Source organism: Bombyx mandarina, chromosome 10 (genome assembly GCF_030267445.1).
Source record: "Bombyx mandarina strain Sakado chromosome 10, ASM3026744v2".
Taxonomy (NCBI): Eukaryota; Metazoa; Arthropoda; class Insecta; order Lepidoptera; family Bombycidae; genus Bombyx; species Bombyx mandarina.
Genome location: NC_143217.1, coordinates 14629278 through 14652197, shown reverse-complemented (window position 1 = coordinate 14652197; position 22920 = coordinate 14629278). Strand labels below are relative to the sequence as shown.

The window sequence follows — 22920 nt, the reverse complement described above, 5'->3', positions numbered from 1 at the left end:
AAGTTGCTAAAACTAACCCTAACGAGAGAACTGCTTCGTAGAATCTACCACCAGATCTGAAACGCGACCCACTGAGAAGATCCGGTGAGAAACTCAGTGGACTGTGTCTGTGGGTTAATTCACATCTAGAACGATGACCGGTGCTTGATGTATCTAGAAGCACCGTTAGTGGATCGGGAGGATCCGAAATGACGTGCTTAGGGCTAAGTGAATAACTCATAAAAAAATTGCAGTTACACTGTTTTTTCAGTGACTATATATTGGATATCTTTGCTTGAAGTAAGAGGACTAGGACACATCGAATTTTAAAACTTCCTCCCACTGATTTGGTAAAGAATAATGTATTTAATAAAGTACTGACCCATTTTTAAATCCTCGCTACGGTCTACTGTTTGAAAACTTTCTGCGTTCGCTCATGGATATTAACAGAGACACACTAAGAATTATTTTGAAACTTCATATAAAGAATGGCCAGTCATGAGCACTCGGGAAATGGCGAGGGAGTTTATTAGATTTTCTGATGGAAGGCGGCAACTTCTGGAGTCGCACTGTGGATGAGTGCAGCAAATCCAGTTAATATCTCCTCCAGCAATTCTGTTATTGTTTGGAATGATCTCACGGTTCTTCTGGTGTTATGTGGCTACCGGAGACCATAGACATGAACAATGTAAATGGCTACAACGGCTTCCCGACCCTTCAAATTCAAACGTATTACTGCTTCACGGTAGAAATAGGCAGGGTTGTGGTGCCACACGTCCCGGCTCACAAGATGTCCTACTATCAGTAGATACGCATATTATAATTTTTGCGGGTTTGTTTTTTATTACACGATGTTATTCCTTCACCATTGATGTCATTCGCCAATATTTGTTAAGTATGTATTTTTAGAGAAAAATTGGTGCCCGCCTGCAAGATTCGAACACTGGAACACCAGTATGTCTTATCCTTTAGGACACGAAACTATTTTCGATATAACATAGGTTCCTTCGATGAAACGGCCTTTCCACCAAGCGCAGTCATTGTACTGGGTCCATCTTTCTTAAACTGATCCATTTCGCACCCGCATACTACGATGTTTAATTTTATTATAATAATTATTAAAGCTCCCGATCCCCTTGCAAATAATGATTGCATAATTTTATAACATTAAATCTCTATTGCATTTTATAAATTGTAATATGATTTTTGACATAAACGTATTGTATTTTTAATTCGTTGAAGACTTAAAACTTAACTTTGCCATATTTTTAACTTAGTTTTGCCTAGGTAAATAGCGTACCTAATCTTTAAACAGCAATGTCCCTATTTATTTAATAATAATAAAAATAAAATCATTTAATGCCTTTCATCTATACTAATATTATAAAGCTGAAGAGTTTGTTTGTTTGAATGCGCTAATCTCAGGAACTACTAGTATTAAATAAAATAAAATACAAATAAAAAAAGAAAACAAAAGAAAAAGGCAAAAGGAGATGGCTCATCTAATGCTATTCAAGGTCGACAAATCTAACAGCGCTGTTTTTCAGTCACCCCCGTATCCCTTGCGACAACTGCATAGTCTTTCCCTTAGGAAAAAAACAAAACACTAGTGTCTCAGTAAAAAAAATATATATTACAAAAAAAAAAAAACAGGCAGTTGAGCACACAAATTTGTAGGGCGTGGTTGTACGGCCGATCTGACTCTCCCTCTGTAGGTTACCCTCCTGAATTCCGGCAGCCAACGGACGTGGGTTGACCCGCTGAAGCACCACGTCTGGACTCCTGGAGGTTTCCTGGGCTGGCTAGATCACCAGGGTACGGGTTACTGGGTGGAGATGACCTTTTCAGCACACGCAGTTATCGGGTGAAGCAAGAAGCGTGAAAAAAACAGCTAGGCATGAACCCTGGAAGCGATTGGACCAATTTCACAAACTGGTTTATCTACCTTCCGATCTGGTTGACCAACGAGAACTCGAGCAAGGTACCCACATCTTGTGGCGAGATTATCGTGGTAGTGGTCAACCAGAACGGAGTAAATGCACAATAAATAATTAAAGCAATATAACAAGTGAAGTAAGTATAGCTGTGTATGATTAGCAAAAAAAAATAAAAAAAAGTAATGCGTTAAAAAATAATAATATGCCATTTCCAACTCACCCTAAAAGCGGGGTCGAATCCGTTTATTTTAATCGTGTTAATATTAAACAGCACACGATATTGCTGTACTAAATATATTTTTTAAATAAATTATTTGTAGGTAAGTCGTCTAGGTTTGAAAACGAACTTTAACTGAACTCGAATACAAACGTAAGACTAATAAGGAAGTCTAGTGACGACTCCGGCGGCTGCGCAGTGTCTGCGCCAGCCGAACCTACGTCCCGGGGGGAGGTGGGAACTATTGTTCTCACCTCAGCGGTACAGTCGATAAAATAACTGCTTTGAACATAAATACTTTTGTTTTAAGGTTTTTTTTATCTTTTTATTTTGCAGACGATTTAAGTTGTAACATTACGTTACACCCTTTGGTTCATTACGGGAATGAAGGCTAGGTACGTGTGTACAGACTTAGAACATGGTATATTATTATTGGTATACTAGCTGTACCCTTCCGCTTCGCTGAGCATTTAAAATTAACATTATTATTTCTCACCCCCACAAAGACTCTCATCATTAACGCTCGCGCAACTGGTGTAGGGAGTCCAACACTCATATAAATATTAGCCTATCCATTAAGTACATGTACTTTCTACATGGATATCAAGTTTTAAGTCAATCGAATGTATGGTTCAGTAGTTATAACGGAACATCCGGAAAAACTACTTTATATTTATATATTAGAAAAGATTTCATGGTACATGGTATATTTCAGTTGATACATATTTAATTTAATTAATTTAATTTAATCTCTATGTATAAAAATGAATTACTGCTCGTTCGTCTCGCTAAAACTCGAGAACGGCTGGACCGATTTGGCTAATTTTGGTCTTGAATTATTTGTGGAAGTCCAGAGAAGGTTTAAAGGTAAATAAATATGAAAATGCTTTTAATTAAATAAAAATAACAATTTTGTTTTCCCTTTGATGTGTCCCCCGTCGGACGGATTCCTTTTGTTTATTTTAAGTTTATTTTTTAGAAAAGTTTAGGTATTTTATTTATCCATTGAGGCACTGCGAAGTCTGCCGGGTCAGCTAGTTTAATATATAAATGATAATAAAGATACCCTATTAATTATATTTAGCCCACGCCACGTAACGCTTCGATGAGGGAATCCCATTCAACTCAATTGACTCGATTTCGCCTACTCGTAAAATCGTCACCGCATTTCTCAATATCTTTTCGAATGTTTAATTTTACTGTTTTGATTTTAACTTTTAAATTATAATAATAAGGTGCGGTTTAGTGTGACGAATGTCATTTTCACGCCTTCACATTATCGCGTTCAACAGTTGGACGCGATTCGAAGCGTAATTAAAGTTTTTGAAACGACATCCTACAGTTTTTGACGTGACAACGTCTTATAATTCGATGGAGCCGGCGGCACGCACGAAAAAACATGACTCATGCGGCGTTACCTCGCTCTGAGGCGTACATGTTTTCGTCAAGTATGAAGTTCAGTGAAAAGTGAATGTGGTGTCAATTGTTTATAGCAAAGATAATTGCGATAATTGAAAAATGAAACCATTCCATCAGTATTTTCTTATGGCGTTGTCACGTTCAACTATCGTCAGTAAACCGACTTTACAGACAACCGTTTTTTTTTTATTGCAATTGTACGCAGACGAGCATACGGTCCACTTGATAGTGAGTGGTTATCGTCGCCCATGGACTTCGGCAAGGGGCAGGGCCAAGCCTACTACTGCTGTGTAATGAGTCATTTTCCGATATCTGTTTAAATTCAGGCGTATCACAACAGGAGGAGAATCATATCAGTCGAGAGTGTCGCATCTCACCAGTGGCCGTAGCTTTTGAGATGATTCATATTCGTTCATACGTAATAGTCTGTGACTAGCTCATTGAAGCTGTACCCCGATCCTAATATTTATCAGACTATATTCCACAACCTTTAGACTGTACGGTGGCTGGTGCGTCGTTTCCTAACGCTCACATTGGATGTCAATAAAGTTTTACGATCAAAAAGCGAATCACTACATACTATAAAACAAAGTCGCGTTCTCTGTCCCTATATCACAGATCGTTTGGAGCCTCTGGGTCTGCGGAGGGACTTCGGTTCCCTCTGTATTTTGTACCGCATGTTCCATGGGGAGTGCTCTGAGGAATTGTTCGAGATGATACCAACGTCTCGTTTTTACCATCGCACCGCGCGCCACCGGAGTAGAGTTCATCCATACTACCTGGAGCCACTGCGGTCATCCACAGTGCGTTTCCAGAGATCTTTTTTGCCACGTACCATCCGGCTATGGAATGAGCTCCCCTCCACGGTGTTTCCCGAGCGCTATGACATGTCCTTCTTCAAACGAGGCTTGTGGAGATAATTAAGCGGTAGGCAGCGGCTTGGCTCTGCCCCTGGCATTGCTGAAGTCCATGGGCGACGGTAACCACTCACCATCAGGAGGGCCGTAACCTAGTCTGCCTACAAAGGCAATAAAAAAAAAATAAAAAAATCCCTATGTAGGCTTAAGTCTTAAAAACTATGTAACGGATTTTGATGCGGTTTTTTTTAATAGATGGAGTGATTGAAGAGGAAGGTTTATGTGTATAATAACATCCATTAAATAGTGGAGAAATCAATAATAAATTACAGTTTCCGAAGCGAAGCGAGGGCGGGTCGCTAGTAAATTATAAAAAAAGGTACGTTTACATTGCAGGCGGAACAGCGATTAGCGGCGCGACGGGCGGCGCGGGCGGAAGCGCGGGAGATCCGCATGCGAGAGTTGGAGCGACAGCAACGCGAACAAGAGGACCATGCCGATAAAGCTTTCGATATGTATACGGGTACTGTACCAAACTATACAACCGATTTATTTATTTATTTTTTATTGCTTATATGGGCGGACGAGCTCACAGCCCACCTGGTGTTAAGTGGTCACTGGAGCACATAGACATCTACAACATAAATGCGCCCACCTTGAGATATAAGTTCTAAGGTCTCAAGTATAGTTACAACGGCTGCCTCACCTTTCAAACCGAAACGCATTACTGCTTCACGGCAGAAATAGGCAGGGTGCGGACTCACAAGAGGTCTAACCACCAGTGTAGATATAGTATATATAATCTTTGTGATGTAGGCGAGCTCATCAGGGGATTTCACATATAGATCCTATAAGAATTGATTTTTCATCTACTATGCGTACACGTCGCTGCAATATTAACCGATGCTATAAGTTTGGTAGTGGACCAGAGATAGGTTAAAGCAATTGTTTTTCTCGAGACAATGCAACGTGTTTCTTTGGCATAATAAATTCAAGGTGCATGAAATCGCGGCTCAGGTGTAGTTAAGTGTAAGAGTCGCACAGTCGTACCAAGTTCTTACACGTATACGCAATACCCTCAGTGATTCTATTCTATCCATGTTTTGATTACATATGCTCGTTGTAATGGATTGCTATGTGCTGGTTTATAAACAGAGTCGGTGGGGAGGCGAACGGGGAGTCGTCTGGCGGCGCTCAGTCCCGCTGGAGTGCACTCACCGAGACGCAGCTCCGAGGACTCCGCTGATGACGGGTTCAACGTCAAAGACCTGAGGGTGAGCTACTAAACTTTGCGTTTTCCTATTGAAAACAAATGAGTACTGTCTATTTATAAAACTATGTTCGTTTTTATTAGCGTGGAGCTTTTTTTTTATTTCTACCTAAGCTGATGGTCTAGAGTCTGGAGAGACCATATCACCGGGCACCGGGCTAGTAGATGAGCTCACGGGGCTCAAACCTAACGATGTTGCTAACACGAACCCTAGCAAGAGCCGTGCTTCGCTGAATCTACCACCGGATCGGAAACGCGACCCACTGAGAAGATCCGGCGAGAAACTCAGTGGGCTGTGTCTGAGGGTTAATTTACTCGTCGAGCCCTCCGTCGTAAGCGTCAGTTTCGACGAGAACGATGACCGGTGCGCGAAGAGCCATGATAAGGCCGAAGTTCTATTGTGTTGAAACTTCTTACCTTACACACTGACCACATCTTCTTCTATATCGTTCCCTCACTGCTGAGGATCGCGACCACATGTGACGCTCTTCCACTGTGTTCGATCATGGGTGGCATGGACCGCATGGTATAGACTACCACGAAGTGCTTCTCTTACTAGATCTGACCATCTGGCTGGTGTTCTGTCCACGACGCGCTTACACTCTATTCGACCCGCAATTATACTGACCACTTGAATAGGCGTAATAGGTGATTCCGGACAGATATAGACGAGACGGTACCTACGGTCGATATGGGAGTTGGGTGAAGAGTTTGATGAATTAGGAGATATGAGTAGAGAGAGTAGATAAAGAAGATTAGGCAGTTTGAGGAAGCTAGAGCGGCGTATTTGTATCGTTTGATTAACAGTCAAACATCAACAGACAAACAGTCAGACGCGTGTTCTCGTGGCCGACTTCAATGTGTATAGTGTTAATGTTAAGTTTGGAGAGGCTTAAATGACGAAAGGAAGATCTTCCACCAAGCGGGTGATATTTGCTCGGTAGACCGACGGTCCCAATGTTGTTATTCGGAACTTGTATATATGCGCTTTATCTTGAAAATGTCGTAAGCGAGATTCAGGCATCTGTCAATTATCTTGCGTTGTATAATGGCTACCCGCCACATTAAGCTATTAGTTACTAATATTAATAAGCACACGCCATATTAATAAGCGAGCGTTTGCGAATGCACTTCAAGTTACTTCAGCAAAGTAAAAAAGTAATGAGGGACTTGAGGGATCAATATACTATTATTGATCGAAGCTTACCCCGTTTAAATAACTGAAAAAGTTATTTTGTTATAATTATTTTTACCAATTTTTAAACTTTAAATGACTCTCCACCAAATAGTTTTTCACCCTTCGGTATTATGTTATGTTATCGAAAACTGTCCGTTCCTACAATCTAAATAGCTCATGTTCGATGTTGATTGTTTTGCAGCACGAGCTGAAAGAAGTCGAAGAGAAGTTCCGCAAGGCGATGATACTGAACGCCCAGCTGGACAACGACAAGGCGGCGCTCGGCTACCAGCTCGAGCTGCTCAAGGACAGGATCGAGGAGCTCGGCGAGGAGTACGCGCAGCTACAGGTAACCGCGCGTGGGTGTAGTGTAGTCCCACCAGCATCATCGTCTCTGGTGGTTGTGGTGACATTATCTGTAGCCGTTCCTGACAGCAATAACTGGTGGTAACTAAGTTCGTAAAGAACTTGTGTTACTATAACCGAAATAAATATAAGATTTTTATTATACACATACATATATTTAATATACATCTATAAAGACATTTTTATATTTATCATACAAATACCTTCCCTTGGCGGGATTCGAACTCGCGACCACCTTGTGTAGTGACCGTTTCACTTACCACTACACCAGACGGCCGTTATCATTAGGCATCGTTTGATTCCAGCGCGAACACAAAGAGAAGTGCTCGACGCACGAGCGTTTAAAACGCGAACACGCATCCGTGGAGCGCGAGCTGGAGGCGGCGAGGGCGGCTATACGCGCGCGGGACGCCGCCGCCGCCGACGCGGGCTTCGCGTTCGTGGAGGCCGCCGCGCCCCCCGCCCCGCCCCGCGCCGCGCCCGCCGACCCGCCCCCCGACCCCGCCGCCCCCGCACCCCTCCTCGCGCTCGTCTCGCACGCCGCGCATCAACTGCTCGATGACGTCGGAGAGGGAACGCTTGGTAAATTTTATTCTAGTTCTCTTGTTCACCTAGCTCTAACGGCAGATTGTTGCCGTCAGTTGGCACTATAATAACCCTTATTGACTTATTACAATAGGCCGCCCACATATTATTATATTAGTAGGGTTCATTAGGTGGGCACTGAGCCAATGAAATAAGGATCTTTGTAAATTCAGCGCTTTTGTTTATCTGACGTCACTAATTGTGTTTTCTAGCACAAAATGTGGCAAGTTCAAACAATCTTATTCTCCTTCGATATAGAGTACTATACGTTTTTTTTTAAATAATAACTCTTGTTAACGGATATATTCTAGGGGAATTCCCTTACGGGAACCTTCTGTTTTAATTCTCAAACAAGGTACAAAACGAGTTGACGGATGCTGACGTGTTCTCCTCTGTCCCCCCACAGATGTCCGGTTACAGAAGCTGGTGAGCTCGAAGCAGGCGCTCGAGTCCGAAGTGCGGAAACTGAAGATCCAGCTGAACGAAGAGCGCGCCGCCAGACAGAACGGGGTCGCCAACCATCACGACCAGGAGTATGAGGACGAATGTAAGTTGGGGCTTCTGGCGAGAAGACATTAAGATGATTAAGAGATTGCGGTGTAAACTTCATCGTCAAATATAAAAAAAAAAGTAAAACAAGATTGGCTAAAAAGTCGAGCAGCAAATGTCCGTAAAGAAATTTAGAAAATTCCACAGCCTGAATTTTTCTTAATGAAGTGTCAAATTGTTATTGCAATGTATATATGCAACTAATCGAATTGACAGAACGTTAGTACCGAGGCGACCTCGACCTTCTCTACTCTTTTAATACTTGCCTATTGGGTAGAGGGCTGTACGAGTTCACAGCCTATCTTGTGTGGTGTCTAAGTGGTTATCGGAGCCCATAGACATCTAAGAACCCGCCACTACGAGCCCACAAGCTCGAAATCTAAGTTATGTAATTACCGATGCTAATTATAGCACCCTCAGTAAGAAATTATGTCCAGTCCTAGGCTAAGATACCCTTTAATCAAGATCAAGAAATAGTATCACCATTTCATCCAACTATGTAATTTTTTATTTAGAGTTCTGATGAAAAGAATAAAGCTGTAGGGAAGGGTAGTTGCAATTCTAATGTATTTGACCTAAACATTTAATGTTTTAATAAAGTATTTATGTTGTGCTGTCCATGGGCTCAAGTAAATATTAGATAAATAATATAACTTGACTTTACATGTTTGTGTTAATTCTATTAATTGATATTGATTAATATGTTGACGGCATTGTATCTATACTAATGTTATAAAGAGGAAAGATTTGTTTGTTTGTATTGAATAGCCTCCGAAACTACTGAACCGATTTGAAAAATTATTTCACTGTTTGTATACTACACTATTCCCGAGTGACATAGGCTATAATCTTTTTTGAAAAAAATTAGGGGTCCTTACTAAAACTCCAACAATGTAACCCAAGGTGTAAAAAAATTACCTAAAATATTCTTTACATCCCGTGCCCTGCGAAAACTATTGATGATAGAATAAAATAATGTACTACGACTTTGTAGAACACATTATTATTTATAAAAAGTGTCCCGACAGTATATGACTAACTATTATAGTTATGCCGCAATAAGTGTACTTTTATTTTAAAAAATTAAACAACGACCCGAGCGAAGCCGGAGCGGACCGCTTGATTGCTATAAAATTCAAAATATTGTGACTAATATAAACTCTAAAAATATTGTAATGATGATTGTTCAATAAAAATCCTCCAGATGAAAACAGTAGTACTAACCGTGGAGATGTTTGTGAACAGTGGAAACCCTGCGGAAGTCTGTGTCGGAGGCTCGCGGGCGGGCGGCGCGCGCGGAGGCCGAGGCCGCGCTGCAGGCCGGCGGCGCCGCCCGCCTCGCCGCGCAGCTGGCCCGCCTGCGCGCCCGCCAGGACCAGCACGACCAGCTCGAGGACCAGCTCAACCAGGAGCGGAGGAGGCTGCAGCGCGAGGTACGGACCATACCGACCCTAGTCGAAAACTAAGGCACTGTTACAGTGCCACTGCTACGTTCTTAGACGTATTTCTTTCTCAATTTAATAAAAAATGAATCGGTCTTGAACAATATTATATGAAGACTGACGCACGGGGTCAACGGCCTTTCGTGCCCAACAATCTACCTTCACTTCAGATTCATGCTTCACGAACCAGCCAAGACGAAAATTATGTTATCGGAGATTTATAAGAAGGAGATTCTCAATAAGTGTTATTCAAAATTGTTGAATATATTTAAAATACTCGTTAATTATCTTTCCTAAGTTAAATAATAAAATGAAAGCTTAATGACGTGTTGACGAATTTCGGTTTACCCCTTCGATAAGTTTTTTGTTATGGACTATTTACGTTTAGTTTAATAATATTACTTTTCATCTCTATCGGTATGATAGTATACATTCCCGCATACATATATATAGCAATGCCCAGAGCATTGCTGATGTAAATGAGCGACAGTGAGTACTCACTTATGCTTACGTGGGTCGCACTCGTCCACTTAAAACAAAAACAAAAAGAAACATAAGGTTCAGATGAAATTATATTTGCAGGATGTGGTCGACTTTTGGGCCGTTATCAATGACGGTGACAGCTAACGGTACCCGGCTTGACCTTTGACCTTTGAAGTTTGTTTATATCTTTTTACCCTCACCCACCCCCGTAACGTAACTCCTAATGTTTGCATTTTACATTCTACCACTCTTATAGAAAAGTTATCAACAATTTTCCACGTCTGAGGGTGTTAGTTGATGGTGACCGTTTCTCAATGTATCCTTGATGTGACGTTAGCGGATGTCAACATTAATAAAAATACTAAAATTGAGTCGACTATTATCAAAGCCGGCAATGTGACTTTTGGACAATTATTGGTAAATCAGAAAAACGAATTATTGACTTTGTATTCTATTGGCAGTCACAAAACTCTTCTGAACGACATCTTAGATAAATAACAGGTTAAGTATTAACCTTTATTTAATGCAGATTTTGAACCGTATTCTTTGAAGGAGACGATTATATTCAAATCAATCTGTATTGACATATCAATAAATTTTTTTTGTCCAAATGCACAGATTGCCACCTTTGATAATAGACGACTCAATTATATTGTGTTTGTGTAACGTATCCTTGCGTAGCTAATGTCGATTACGTATTATTAGAAATTTAAACGCGTTTTGCATGTTCGTGTCATTAATGTTAATTTGAGAGTTACTAAATTGTAAATTGTATATAATATAAACCGCGCGTACTCCATAGATCAACAAGAGCATCAATGATCCTAGTGGGTAGACGTTTTTTCTACCTCAAAAATCTCCAGCATTGGTTCCCTCCCGCATACGATGGGGAGGATTTTTTTTTGTTTTTTGACACGTCCATCAAAATTTGACAAGTTTGACAAATCTAATCCACCGAATAACTGGTTAGAACAAGAGTGTCGATGATCTTAGTGGGTAGCCATCTGTTCCACCTCAAAAATCTCAAACACTCCAGCATTGGTTCTACCCTTCCCTCATACAGTGGGAGAAAGCATTTTTTTTTGACACTTCCTTCCAATGATCTGATCCACCGAATGACTGGTTGGAGAATGCCACCGCGCTCTGACACCTTTCTCCTTTTTTTTATTGCTTAGATGGGTGGACGAGCTCAGAGCCCACCTGGTGTTAAGTGGTTACTGGAGCCCATAGACATCCACAACGTAAATGCGCCACCCACCTCGAGATATAAGTCCTAAGGTCTCAAGTATAGTTACAACGGCTGCGCCACCCTTCAGCCGAAACGCATTATTGCTTCACGGCAGAAAAAGGCAGGGTGGTGGTACCTACCCGCGCGGACTCACAAGAGGTCCTACCACTAGTGTAATTAATATACCATGTATAGGCGAGTGTTGATCCACGAAATTATTTTCCAGACGAGGGAAGCGCTGAACCGCGTCGAGGAGTTGGAAACCGAGAACAGTCACCTCACGAAACGTCTCGACAAACTGAAGAACGCGAAGTCTGCGCTGCTCAAGGACCTGTGAGGCGCGCGACGCTTCTCGCCGACCGCGTTGTACGGAATACGACATTTAAACTAAATTGAACTTTATGATGTGCAACGGAAAGGAGGTAATCAATTGAACCGACATGGAATTCGAAAAAGTATTCATTAAATGAAACTACCGTCAATGTATATAGCGCCACTCGACTACCGCGATCTGCAACACACCCGGAGATCCTGCGTAATACACTGCGTGTGAGGGTTTTGTACGACTTACATTGCTGGCTCATCAAGTATACTGAAAATATACCTGTATAACTTAGATTTTAGTGTAGTGATACATTGCGTGTGGCTTCGGGACCTCCCGACCACGAAGACAAGATTTATTCACCCACGTAATATCCTCTTAGTGGACGCCTTATCTCAACACAGCATCCTGAAGATAATCGCCTCTCTAATTTAAGATGATCAGTCGAATCCAGATATGTGTTAAGTAAACAAATGGGCTCATACTTGTACACTCTACGGTCTGTATGTTGAAAATAAACATTTACAAAAGTTGGAAATATGAAATTTAAATTCTCGATACCGGGTTGTACTTTTTGCAAAAACCTACGAGTAATTCAGGAGTAATATGTTTTTTATGGTTTAGAATAATTGAACAATTTCGTTTCTCCAGTGCTCACTTCATTTCGTTTTAATCAATAATGTTCTATTGTAGAATTTTATGAAGAAAAAAAAAGAACCATGTTATTGTAAATTTTATTATTTACGTCACTATTTGATGCGCATTTTTAATTTGCTCGTAAATACTTTTTTGTTTTTATTTATTGCACTGTTGAGCGAGAGAGGTCACGGTTCGCCTCTTGTTCGATGGCAACAGGAGTCCACGAACATCACTACGTGAATCTCGGCGCCCACCTTGAGACGTGAGGTCGTAGTCTCGATTGCATTGTATAACGATTGTATCGACCTACGAACCGAAACACATGACTGCTTCGGGGTAGAAACAGGCCGGATTGTGGTACCTAACCGCGCGGGCTGGTAGGCCACAGCCGGGAGGAGGGTATCGAAAAAAAACTACAACCGTATTTTAACATTCGTTTTAAAAACTTCCTAGTTCGCCGATTCGGAATACTAAAATTAACAAATAACTCAAGACTTTTCTCTTTCTATTAAGTGAATATTTCTTAAGTCCACAATGTAAAGGAAAAGGGAACCGTCGGACATTGACCCCACTCGTCAGCTCTGTGTGTCTGTGTATTATATTGAGTGCAGACAAATGTAAATAAATTTCGAGGGGTAAAAGGTTATTTGGTTTAAGCGACATTTCGCTTAATACGCTGCATTTATCGTTGTAATTATAGGTCCGTTTTATTTAGTACTAGCTGACCCGGCAGACTTCGTAGTGCCTCAATCGATAAATAAAAGACACATCAAGGGGACACATCAAAGGAAAAACAAAATTGTTTGTTTTTATATAATTCCGAGCTTTTTTTATATTTTCTCACCTTTTAAACCTTCCCTGGACTTCCACGAATAATTCAAGACCAAAATTAGCCAAATCGGTCCAGCCGTTCTCGAGTTTTAGCGAGACTAACGAACAGCAATTCATTTTTATATATAGAGATTATAGTTGATACTAACAATTCGATGTTTTTAATTGAACTTTAAGTTTATTGAATTCAAATATGTAGGTAGTTGAAGAAAGTTTTTTTGTTATGATTTTTTTCTAAATAAAAAACTTGTAATGTCTCTGGTGCAATGTTGCAAAAATATCGCTTAAACCAAATAGCCTTTCCCCCTCTCGAATAATTATTTTTCGTTCGCGAAATTTTTTATCTGACCGGAAATTCCCCTGCACCAGATAGTATTATCATTTGAGTCAGAAGATACTATGTAGTTAAGAGAACCAGTCAGTGAAGATGAGAGAAAATAATTTGTGACTGTTTTAAAAGTCAAGTTTATTGTTCATCGGGTGTAGAAATAAATTTTGTATCTAATAAGTCTCACCTCGTCTGCAAATAGACTGCAGAATAGAATAGAATTGCATTAAAGTACAATTGAGATTTCGACCTCATGTCTCACGGTGCGCTGACAGTCCGTCTCATAAAATAAAAGCTCTGTATAGTTTATTGCTTAAATATCAAGTGTAAAGACATTGGTATATTACGATGAGGGAGCGGAAGCAAGACGATGACATTCCGAAACTGTCATTGTCAAATAAAACAAAATGGCGTCACACCCAAATTTCGTATCTTGTAAATTAAAACTTTTGTCTATATATCGTATTCAATTTGTAAATGATATGGTATTTTTTTTATTTTGTAAAATATTAATTAGTAACAACAAAACATGTATTACATAATTAATTTATTACGTATTTCTATTGCGCGTATTTTAGATTAGATAGTAGGTTTTAAAAATATTTTTAGCTTGCCTCATTATGTATCTGTGCGTTTTTTTTTTTTTAAATAACCAACCTGTTTAATTGGAATACTTGCCATTCGGTATCACAAATTTTAGGAAATAAGCTCTTTAATAAATAAATAAAATTTAATATCGGGCGAGAAGCAATTTTTGTCACATTCGCATCCATAACAAGGGTTACCGGTTCGAAGCGGGCCCTTGGACTTTTTCGCTTTTCAGTTATCAATCATCTTATTAAACTATACTAAAATGTTTATCATTACTGATAATGTTGTGAATTGAATGACGGTATAATTTATAGGGGTAGAAATACAAGTTACCGATTCTTACCACTTTAGTTTTACAAGATGAAGTTTTCTTGTAAAATTGACAATCGTATAATCAGCCATACGACAGCGCCTCGCGATGGTATAAACGCTCCCATAAATGTTTGCTCAAAATTTTTTATCCCTAATATTTATTGTGATGATATTATCGCTTGAAAGTAACGTCCAATATTTGTAGGTTTTAGGGCACGTGCGTTGTATTTCTTGGAAACTTTTATAATTTATAGTTACCACCACCACATCCGCTTATTGTGTTGGGAATGTGTTTGTTAATTTAATTCTTGAATGCATAATGTTTACATATTTGTATTAGGAAATTACGGTAAAGCTTTCAAACAAAAATCAAGTTATTTTTGGTGATTTTTCGGACACGACTATATTGCTAGTTTTCCAATTACAGCACAAGAGCGCATTATGCGGCATAATGCTCAACGTTGAATGTTCCAACTACAGCAACGCTTCTCACAATCGAGCACTCTCAAAAGTACTGCTCTCGCGTGATACTCGCAATCGATACCGACTCAGTGACACAAAATTGACAAGTGTTTTTTCTTTAAGTTGGCATTGATCGAAATTTTGTTTATATTATCGTTAGTAATATTATTTAATGTTGAAAAAAATTGTAAGGCTTTCGTTTCGTCGTAGTTTCTTAGAAATAATCAATGTTAATTAAAACTATGCTAACTTAGCGCACTCTGCTGATGCATTTGAAAACTAATTCACGTTCCAATTAAGCTTCAGCATAATTCGGCATTGTGCGTCACTGAGTCGCATTATGCTCTGTAATTGAAAAACTACCATTATTGATGTATGAAAAACTTGAATACGTATTTAATGGGTCAAATGAAATAGTGCTACTGGCCAACCCTAATGAAGTTTTTTTTTTCTTTTTCTAATTTGCAATAAAGTTTGGCTGATTGTCCTTTTAATAGGATATTCTCAGTGACGTATGTGCTGCGCGACAGACGTAAGAGTAAGTGTATGTGAGTAAAGCATTCTATTGCGAGGTTATAGACGTTGTGTATCGTAGTTTTTGCAAAAATAATAATTAAATGTTTTTTTTATAACATTTTGATTCGGTATTCAAAACAATTGATGAAAGATTAACCTTTTGCATCTCCGTTTTAATAGATTAAGAATAATAAGATAGTCAGTTTGTACTAATGTTTACACGGTTTAAATAAATATTAATTTCAAAGTGAACGATTGTGTATATCACGTAAATGTAGATTATCTCAGATAAAATTTAAACGCCATTAAGCGATATCACTTAAAAATTAAAACTTAATTTATTTTACAGCCCCATCATATAAGTGAGTCGTCTATTATCAAAGGTGGCAATCTGTGCATTTGGACAAAAAAATGTTATTGATATGTCAATACAGATTGATTTGAATATAATCGTCTCCTTCAAAGAATACGGTTCAAAAGCTACATTAAATAAAGGTTAATACTTAACCTGTTATTTATCTAAGATGTCGTTCAGAAGAGTTTTGTGACTGCCAATGGTATACAAAGTCAATAATTCGTTTTTCTGATTTACCAATAATTGTCCAAAAGTCACATTGCCGGCTTTGATAATAGTCGACTCAAGTGTCAAAGTTAAAGTGGTATAATCATTATAAATGTTGGTGTTGCCCACCTCGTGAATATAATGTTTAGTCTTATTTTTTAAGTACGAATATTATTTGTAAAGTTGTATGTATTATGGTGCTGCGCATTACTAATTTATTATCTTTTTTTTTTTTTTTTGTTGTTTAATTTAGGATTGACCAATTGTCTCCGAAGCGAACAGATATATGTATAAATTTTGAATTATTTTAAAATAAAGTATGCTGTGGAATCATTTGTTTTTATTTTTTGAGTTTTTTTAATGTGTGATAAAATAATAACATCTACTGTCATAACTTTATACTACGAAGCTAGAAGTCATTTCACGTTGGTGTTAATAACACTTAATTTTTTTAAATCACGTTTTCGTTAAATCGCGTTATGCGTACAATGTGAAATGGAAGAAAGAAGTTTGATTTTCGTTTTGCTGAGTCTTCATAAGTAATTATCCTTAATAAACAATTTTGAATCCAACCAAGACATTATAACCCGGCTATCATTATTGAATGCATAATATACAATACTTATCGTGGCCGATTTTGAAAATAAATCCCATTTTATTGATTCCAAGCACAACAGAAAATGGATCTGGAATTGGCAGTTTCATAGTATTTTTTTAGGCTTCCGCATGGAGGGTACAGGTCAGGAGCACCATTTTGTATTTTTTTATTGCTTAGATGGGTGGACGAGTTCACAGCCCACCTGGTGTTAAGTGGTTACTGGAGCCCATAGACATCTACAACGTAGACGCGCCACCCACCCTGAGATACAAGTTCCAAAGTTTCAGTATAGTTATCAACGGCTGCCCCACCCTTCAAACCGAAACGCATTACTGCTTCACGGCAGAAATAGACAGGGCGGTGGTACCTACCCGCGCGGACTCACAAGTGGTCCTACCACCAGTAATTACGCAAATTATAATTTTGCGGGTTTGATTTTTATTACACGATGTTATTCCTTCACCGTGGAAGTCAGTCGTGAACATTTGTTGAGTACGTATTTCATCAGAAAAATTAGTACCCGCCTGCGGGATTCGAACACCGGTGCATCGCTTCAACACGAATGCAGCGGAAGTCATATCCTTTAGGCCACGACAACTTCAAGTTTACTCGAGTAATCCATATGAATCTATAATATTTATATATTTTTTAAATAATTTACATATTTATAATATTTAAATCAATAATAATAATTTAATAATTCAAATAATTTAATAGGTAGAAATGAAATGTAAACAGAAAGTAATTTTAATTCAAAGAGAATGTTGGTTTAAAGCGTAATAATTGAAGCTGAAGTGGTTCCTCCATATTTTTCTTTTCGAATACACTAAATACTGAGTTGGTATAATAAATAAATAAATAACTATATAATTTTTTGGCAAAAGTGGCAGAGATTTAATAAACTGCATCATATAAGTCTTAAAATAATACCTTACCTGGGCACTAATCACGCGTCGGTGCAGATTCGTAGGTACAATATAAATGCATTAAAAAACATTAATAGTACAGGTTCCTTATCCGCAGATTAAAAATATGCGACCCAATTCCTATGTTCGCTGCTAAAGATTTCTTTATTCGTGGATCTAATCGGTACATACACAATGATAAAAAGGATTAGAATATGTAGGTATCCAACATAATATCCTTTGTAAAAGTGCTTTTCCATGTTCACGGAACGCTTGCCCCGCGAATAAAGAGCTTTTAGTGTATAGTAAAGTTCGTCAATAACTGCTACACAAAAAAAAAACTCTTAACAACCACTTAGTAAAGGGACATTTAAAAAAAACCCATTAGGTACCATATTTTTTGGTAGTCTAAATCTTATCAATAGTTACTGAACAAAAAAAAGACAGAAACAGAAAATACAATGGCGCTCAACTGTTTAATGTAGACGTCATTTTCCAGCCTTAAATGTTAAAAGATAAATAAAACCAAAAATTTAAATAATGTCTTTCTATCAAATTTTATTTCTATAAGGGTGGTAAAAAAAAAACAAAATTATCAATTACACTATCAGATTAACAGGACATTATATTGATGCTGAAGCAAATTTTAAAGAACACAGTCCTACTACTAAATATGTAATTCTTAAAATTTCAATATCATTTATTCCTAAAATTTGCTTCAGAAAATTTTCGAGATTTCTGCAAATTTTTTTCGTCTGCAGCTACCTACACAGGTGTGTTTTATTGTATTCTAAATAATAATAATAAAAACCATTAAATTTAGCTTAACTTGGTAAACAGAACGATTTTCTTATAACAAATTCTTAAATATTAATTAAATACATTACTTTGAGTCGAGCCCAAAGAGATGGAAGAGACCTCATGGAATTCAACACTAACAATATTTTTGTTTTAATGTCACTCTGTGGGCAATTCGCTCAGAAATTTAATTCTTAATTAGTAATATTTTTTAATAAATTCCTAATGTTTGCATTAGAAACATTTGAGAATGATGTGATTAGTCTTTCAAAGTGGTCAACTTAACACAATGTTGCTTGCCATCATGGCATTTTAACTCTATTAGGTAACTTAGCATAAGAGAATCTTATTAAATCTACCATGCAATCGAACCTGTTGAAAGCCAAGTAGAAGTTACTAGAAATCTTAAGTTCAGAATCAAAAGTAATTACTATGAAGTAAAGATAATAAATTAGCTATAAGTTTAAAACATTGCCTGACTAGCAATTTTAGGTATTTCATAAAAACAAGTCTTGCAAACCTCATTTTTCTTATTATGGTTTAAAATGTGATAAAAAACTTTGTTTTTTCTTCATTTTATTGACATATACACCCCATTGAATAATGTAGAAATATAGATTCAGATAAATCTACTCTTTTTTTTTATTTTATTGCTTAGATGGGTGGATGTTACGTAAATGCAATGGTCTCAAGTATAGTTACAACAGCTGCCCCACCCTTCAAACCGAAACGCATTACTTCGGTAGCTACTCATGCGGACTCACAAGAGGTCCTACCACCAGTAATGACGCAAATTATAATTTTGCGGGTTTGACTTTTATTACGATGTTATTCCTTCACTGTGGATGTCAATCGTGAACATTTGTCAAGTATGTATTTCATTAAAAGAATTGGTACTTGCCTGGGATTCGAACACCAGTGCATCGCTCAACACGAATGGACCAGACGTCTTATCCTTTAGGCCACAACCAATTGTATGTTATTCTTCTTGTGTTATTATATCATTCAACCAATTGAGGAAACTTTCCACTTTAATGAAATGTTAACGACATTCGATCGTATTACAATCAACTTATGATAGATATCAAGTGTAGTTTCAACAAATGAGTGCCGTTCATACATTTAGTCATATGCACAACAAAGTGTAGAGGTACATTTCACTAGTAATGGAATATCACTAGAACACAATGAATTACTAATTTTTAGTCATCTTTAGTACAATACTCTCTTTGGGCTCAATATTCGACTTAAACCTACTTGTACACTTATATTTACGGTAATGGATGTTGGTTTGGTGTAAGGCCTCCATGCTCAGGGCTGTGTTTTTGCTTTTTTCTCTTTTTCTCTTTTTTTCTCTTCTTTCGTTCTTTCTCATCGTCATGACGTTTTTGCTTCTTATGCTTTTTCTCATATGTGTCTGGATTTGATGAATCTAGAATAATAGATATGTTTTATATTAAAACTCAAGACAAAAATGGAGCATAAATAATATAACTTATAAAGCAATTTAAAAAGTATCACTTGACATCTAAAGTTAAATGAAATCATTGTGGCCTAAAGGATAAGGCGCCTGGTGCATTCATATTGAGTGATGCGACTGTGTTAGTGTTGGAATCCCGCAGATAAGTACCATTTTTCCTTATGAAATATGTACTTGACAAATGTTCACAATTTACTTCCACAGTGAAGGACAGTGTTGTAAACAGACTCACTAAAAATAATTGATAGGGTGTCTTCTGAGCCCGCACGGGTTAGTACCACAAAATGTAAAACGCAGAGTACAATTACATTGCAATTCAAATACTGTCTTAACTAGATTAATGTAGTCAAAGTGCCTGGAAGACTCACCTAGACCTAAATAGCATCTACAGGTGGCTAATTTGTAATATTGTCTACAAGCTTGGGACATAGCTAAATCTATTAAATCAATGTTGTTGAGTTCTGAGTTCTTACCTTGTAAAGGTGTCTCTTGCCCAGGAGGTGCACCATCTTTATGCTTATGTTTCTTATGTTTGCTTTTATGTCGCTTTGGTGGTGTTGCACTCACATATCTGTACTGCTCAGGAAGTGGGCCAGGGTGTAATCGAAAACCTGCCAACTGAGCACTAGTTAATGGCAGTAATTCTTTACCACCAATTGGTCTCTTAGCTATAACTGAACTTAGAGTACTGTTATCGTCCTGCCCAGGTCCGTCAACGATGCCCGGCAGGTTCGGAAGGAAAGATGATAGGGATTCCTTCAGCTTTTTGCCATTAAACTTACTGTAAGAATGTACAAGTCCATAGTAGGCCATTAAATTTGTAGCGCCTGTCAGTTCACATTCTCCTGTAAAAGAAATCGTCGAAGTCACTTCCTGAATATAATTATTTAAGAATTTGAGAAGAGAATGTTAAAGAGTTGGAGATACTGACCCGGGGGTTCTTTCATCAAATAGAATGGTCCGCTGTGCACTATAGACGGGTTTTTGCCTAAGGATATAGTAGTTTTGAGTGTACCAGAAGAATCTTGGCGAGAGACGACTGGTGACCTCGCACCCCTCGGCGACGATTTTGGCGAATATGGTTCTACTTTCCTAAACTGATCAGACATCATCTTGGATGACCATTATCTACGAAACGAACTTAAATAAATTAAATACTCTAAACAAAATCACAAAAAATTAAAAAGACCTTCCCTACTCCCAAGCTTTTGACAACTCTAAAAAATAAAAGTAGGAACAATGTTGCAACACTTTTTTTTTTTAAGGGAACTGAGACTTTTAAGTCATGTCTTATTTTAATTTATATTCAATTTTTATGAAAAATAATATTATGGAGTGAAATAAAATGAAGACGACTAATTTGAGATATTAATCAACGGGATGACATTAAATGGGATGAAATATAATCTCAGTAAAATGGTGGTCATTTACTAAGATCTTTCAGTGGACTTTTTGGAGGATCCCGAGAAGTTACGTCCAGCGGCTTTGTTTCATTTTTCCACATTTGCGCACTTTCACAGATATTAAACACTTAATAAACCGCCATTATTACACATTTAAACCCGAAGAAATACTAAATAGACAAAATAAAACAAATCACACAACTTCACTCCTCGCGTTCCCGCCAAAAAGTCCTGTTGCAACACTAGCTTTGTAACTCCCACAGACTCTAAATTAATATTGTTATTTATAGAAAATCATAACAATAGGTACATGGTTTTGTTGGTTCTCAAGAAATTTATATTTAAATTAAATACTAGCAATTCTCAAATTAAAATAGACTTGTTTTGAATTAGTTGAAATAGTCTAGTATAGTTCTGACACATAAGCACTTGGAGCTTCCGTGATAATTTTGTATGGAAAATGAATTGTGATGTCTATGAGCTTTGAAAACACCTTAAAACTGGTCCAATGGTGTTGGAGTTTGAATATGTAAGTAATGGCAGGTAACACTTGACACATGTAAGGTTACAGTTTTCGAATATTGAAATGCTTATTTAAATATTTAAAACAGATGAGTCTTCTCTTGAGTGAGGACAATGGCTTCTCATCTAGACACGGACTATGCAACATCTTAGGGTTTTATAAAATAAAATATTGTAATGGTGTTATATATTAACCATGAAGCAGAGTGTTTTTAAATAGCCCCTCACCTACAGAACCCAGTCCTCTCAAATTTAACCGTCCAACAAAAGGTCTCGGTAACAGGCCATACAATCTTTAAAAAATCCACTAAACAAGAAAGCATGAGCTCATTCAAACTTTGAAGCAGTAAAAAAATCAAACATTCTTATTGAAACAAATGCTTAGGCTTTTTTTTTTGTTTAAGTCGTCGTGGCCTAAACTATAAGACGTCCGATGCGTTCCTGTTGAGCGATGCACCGGTGTTCGAATCCCGCAGGTGGATACCAACATTTCTAATGAAATACGTATTTAATAAATATTCACGATCGACTTCCACGGTGAAGGAATAGCATCGTGTAATAAAAATCAAACCTGCAAAATTATAATTTGCGTAATTACTGGTGGTAGTACCTCTTGTGAGTCGGCGTGGGTAGGTACATTTTTTTTTTAGGTACTATCGCCCTGCCTATTTCTGCCGTGAAGCAGTAATGCGTTTCGGTTTGAAGGGTGGGGCAGCCGTTGTAACTATACTGAGATTAATTAGAACTCATATCTCAAGATGGGTGGCGGCATTTACTTTGTAGACGTCTATGGGCTCCGGTAACCACTTAGCACCAGATGGCTGTGAACTGTCCACCCATATATGCAACGAAAAAAAAACATTGAAATAATATACCCTACCTCACTTTCGATAATATTATGAATCTAATGTCACAGTGTATTTTAATGAAATCCGCCATACATATACTACGTAATGCTACAACATACATACGTACGTATATATATTGTTTAAACGTATTCGATATTGGATAATCCATTGAGTGGATGGAAAACGATCTAGGAGTCAGAGCTCGAATAGGTGTGATTCAGTGTCCGAGCACCTGGTGAGGAGACTAAGCGAAGCACTTTACTGTGCCACTGACCGATATATATGGTTACAGAT

The 22920-nt window shown here is 38.0% G+C and overlaps 3 protein-coding genes and 1 long non-coding RNA gene across 9 annotated transcripts in view; 1 reads left to right on the top strand and 3 right to left on the bottom strand.

Moving 5' to 3' along the window:
• LOC114248903 (leucine-rich repeat flightless-interacting protein 2) overlaps positions 1–16402 on the top strand; it is a 59004-nt gene extending 42602 nt beyond the window's left edge. For 5 of the 6 annotated variants that reach the window (XM_028182331.2, XM_089730697.1, XM_028182329.2 and 2 more), the window contains 7 exons: positions 4806–4932; positions 5565–5683; positions 7059–7205; positions 7528–7804; positions 8214–8354; positions 9602–9789; positions 11736–16402. In XM_028182331.2, the coding sequence (XP_028038132.2) occupies positions 4806–4932; positions 5565–5683; positions 7059–7205; positions 7528–7804; positions 8214–8354; positions 9602–9789; positions 11736–11846 (1110 nt within the window). In that variant the 3' untranslated portion in view covers positions 11847–16402. The remainder of the gene's footprint in view (positions 1–4805; positions 4933–5564; positions 5684–7058; positions 7206–7527; positions 7805–8213; positions 8355–9601; positions 9790–11735) is intronic. The other variant, XR_016323710.1, reaches the window with a different exon arrangement.
• Positions 1–22920, bottom strand: part of mmd (disintegrin and metalloproteinase domain-containing protein mind-meld) — a 937314-nt gene that overhangs the window by 29098 nt on the left and 885296 nt on the right. The window lies entirely within an intron of this gene.
• LOC149502260 (uncharacterized) lies at positions 1594–2313 on the bottom strand. Its single transcript, XR_016323728.1, has 2 exons — positions 2137–2313; positions 1594–1804 (listed from the first exon to the last, which is right to left on the bottom strand). It is a non-coding gene; the product is annotated as an uncharacterized LOC149502260 (long non-coding RNA).
• Positions 18108–21097, bottom strand: MED19 (mediator complex subunit 19). Its single transcript, XM_028182342.2, has 3 exons — positions 20785–21097; positions 20327–20698; positions 18108–19805 (listed from the first exon to the last, which is right to left on the bottom strand). Exons 1-3 carry the CDS (start codon positions 20963–20965, stop codon positions 19645–19647), a joined length of 714 nt encoding a protein of 237 aa, XP_028038143.1. The 5' UTR covers positions 20966–21097; the 3' UTR covers positions 18108–19644.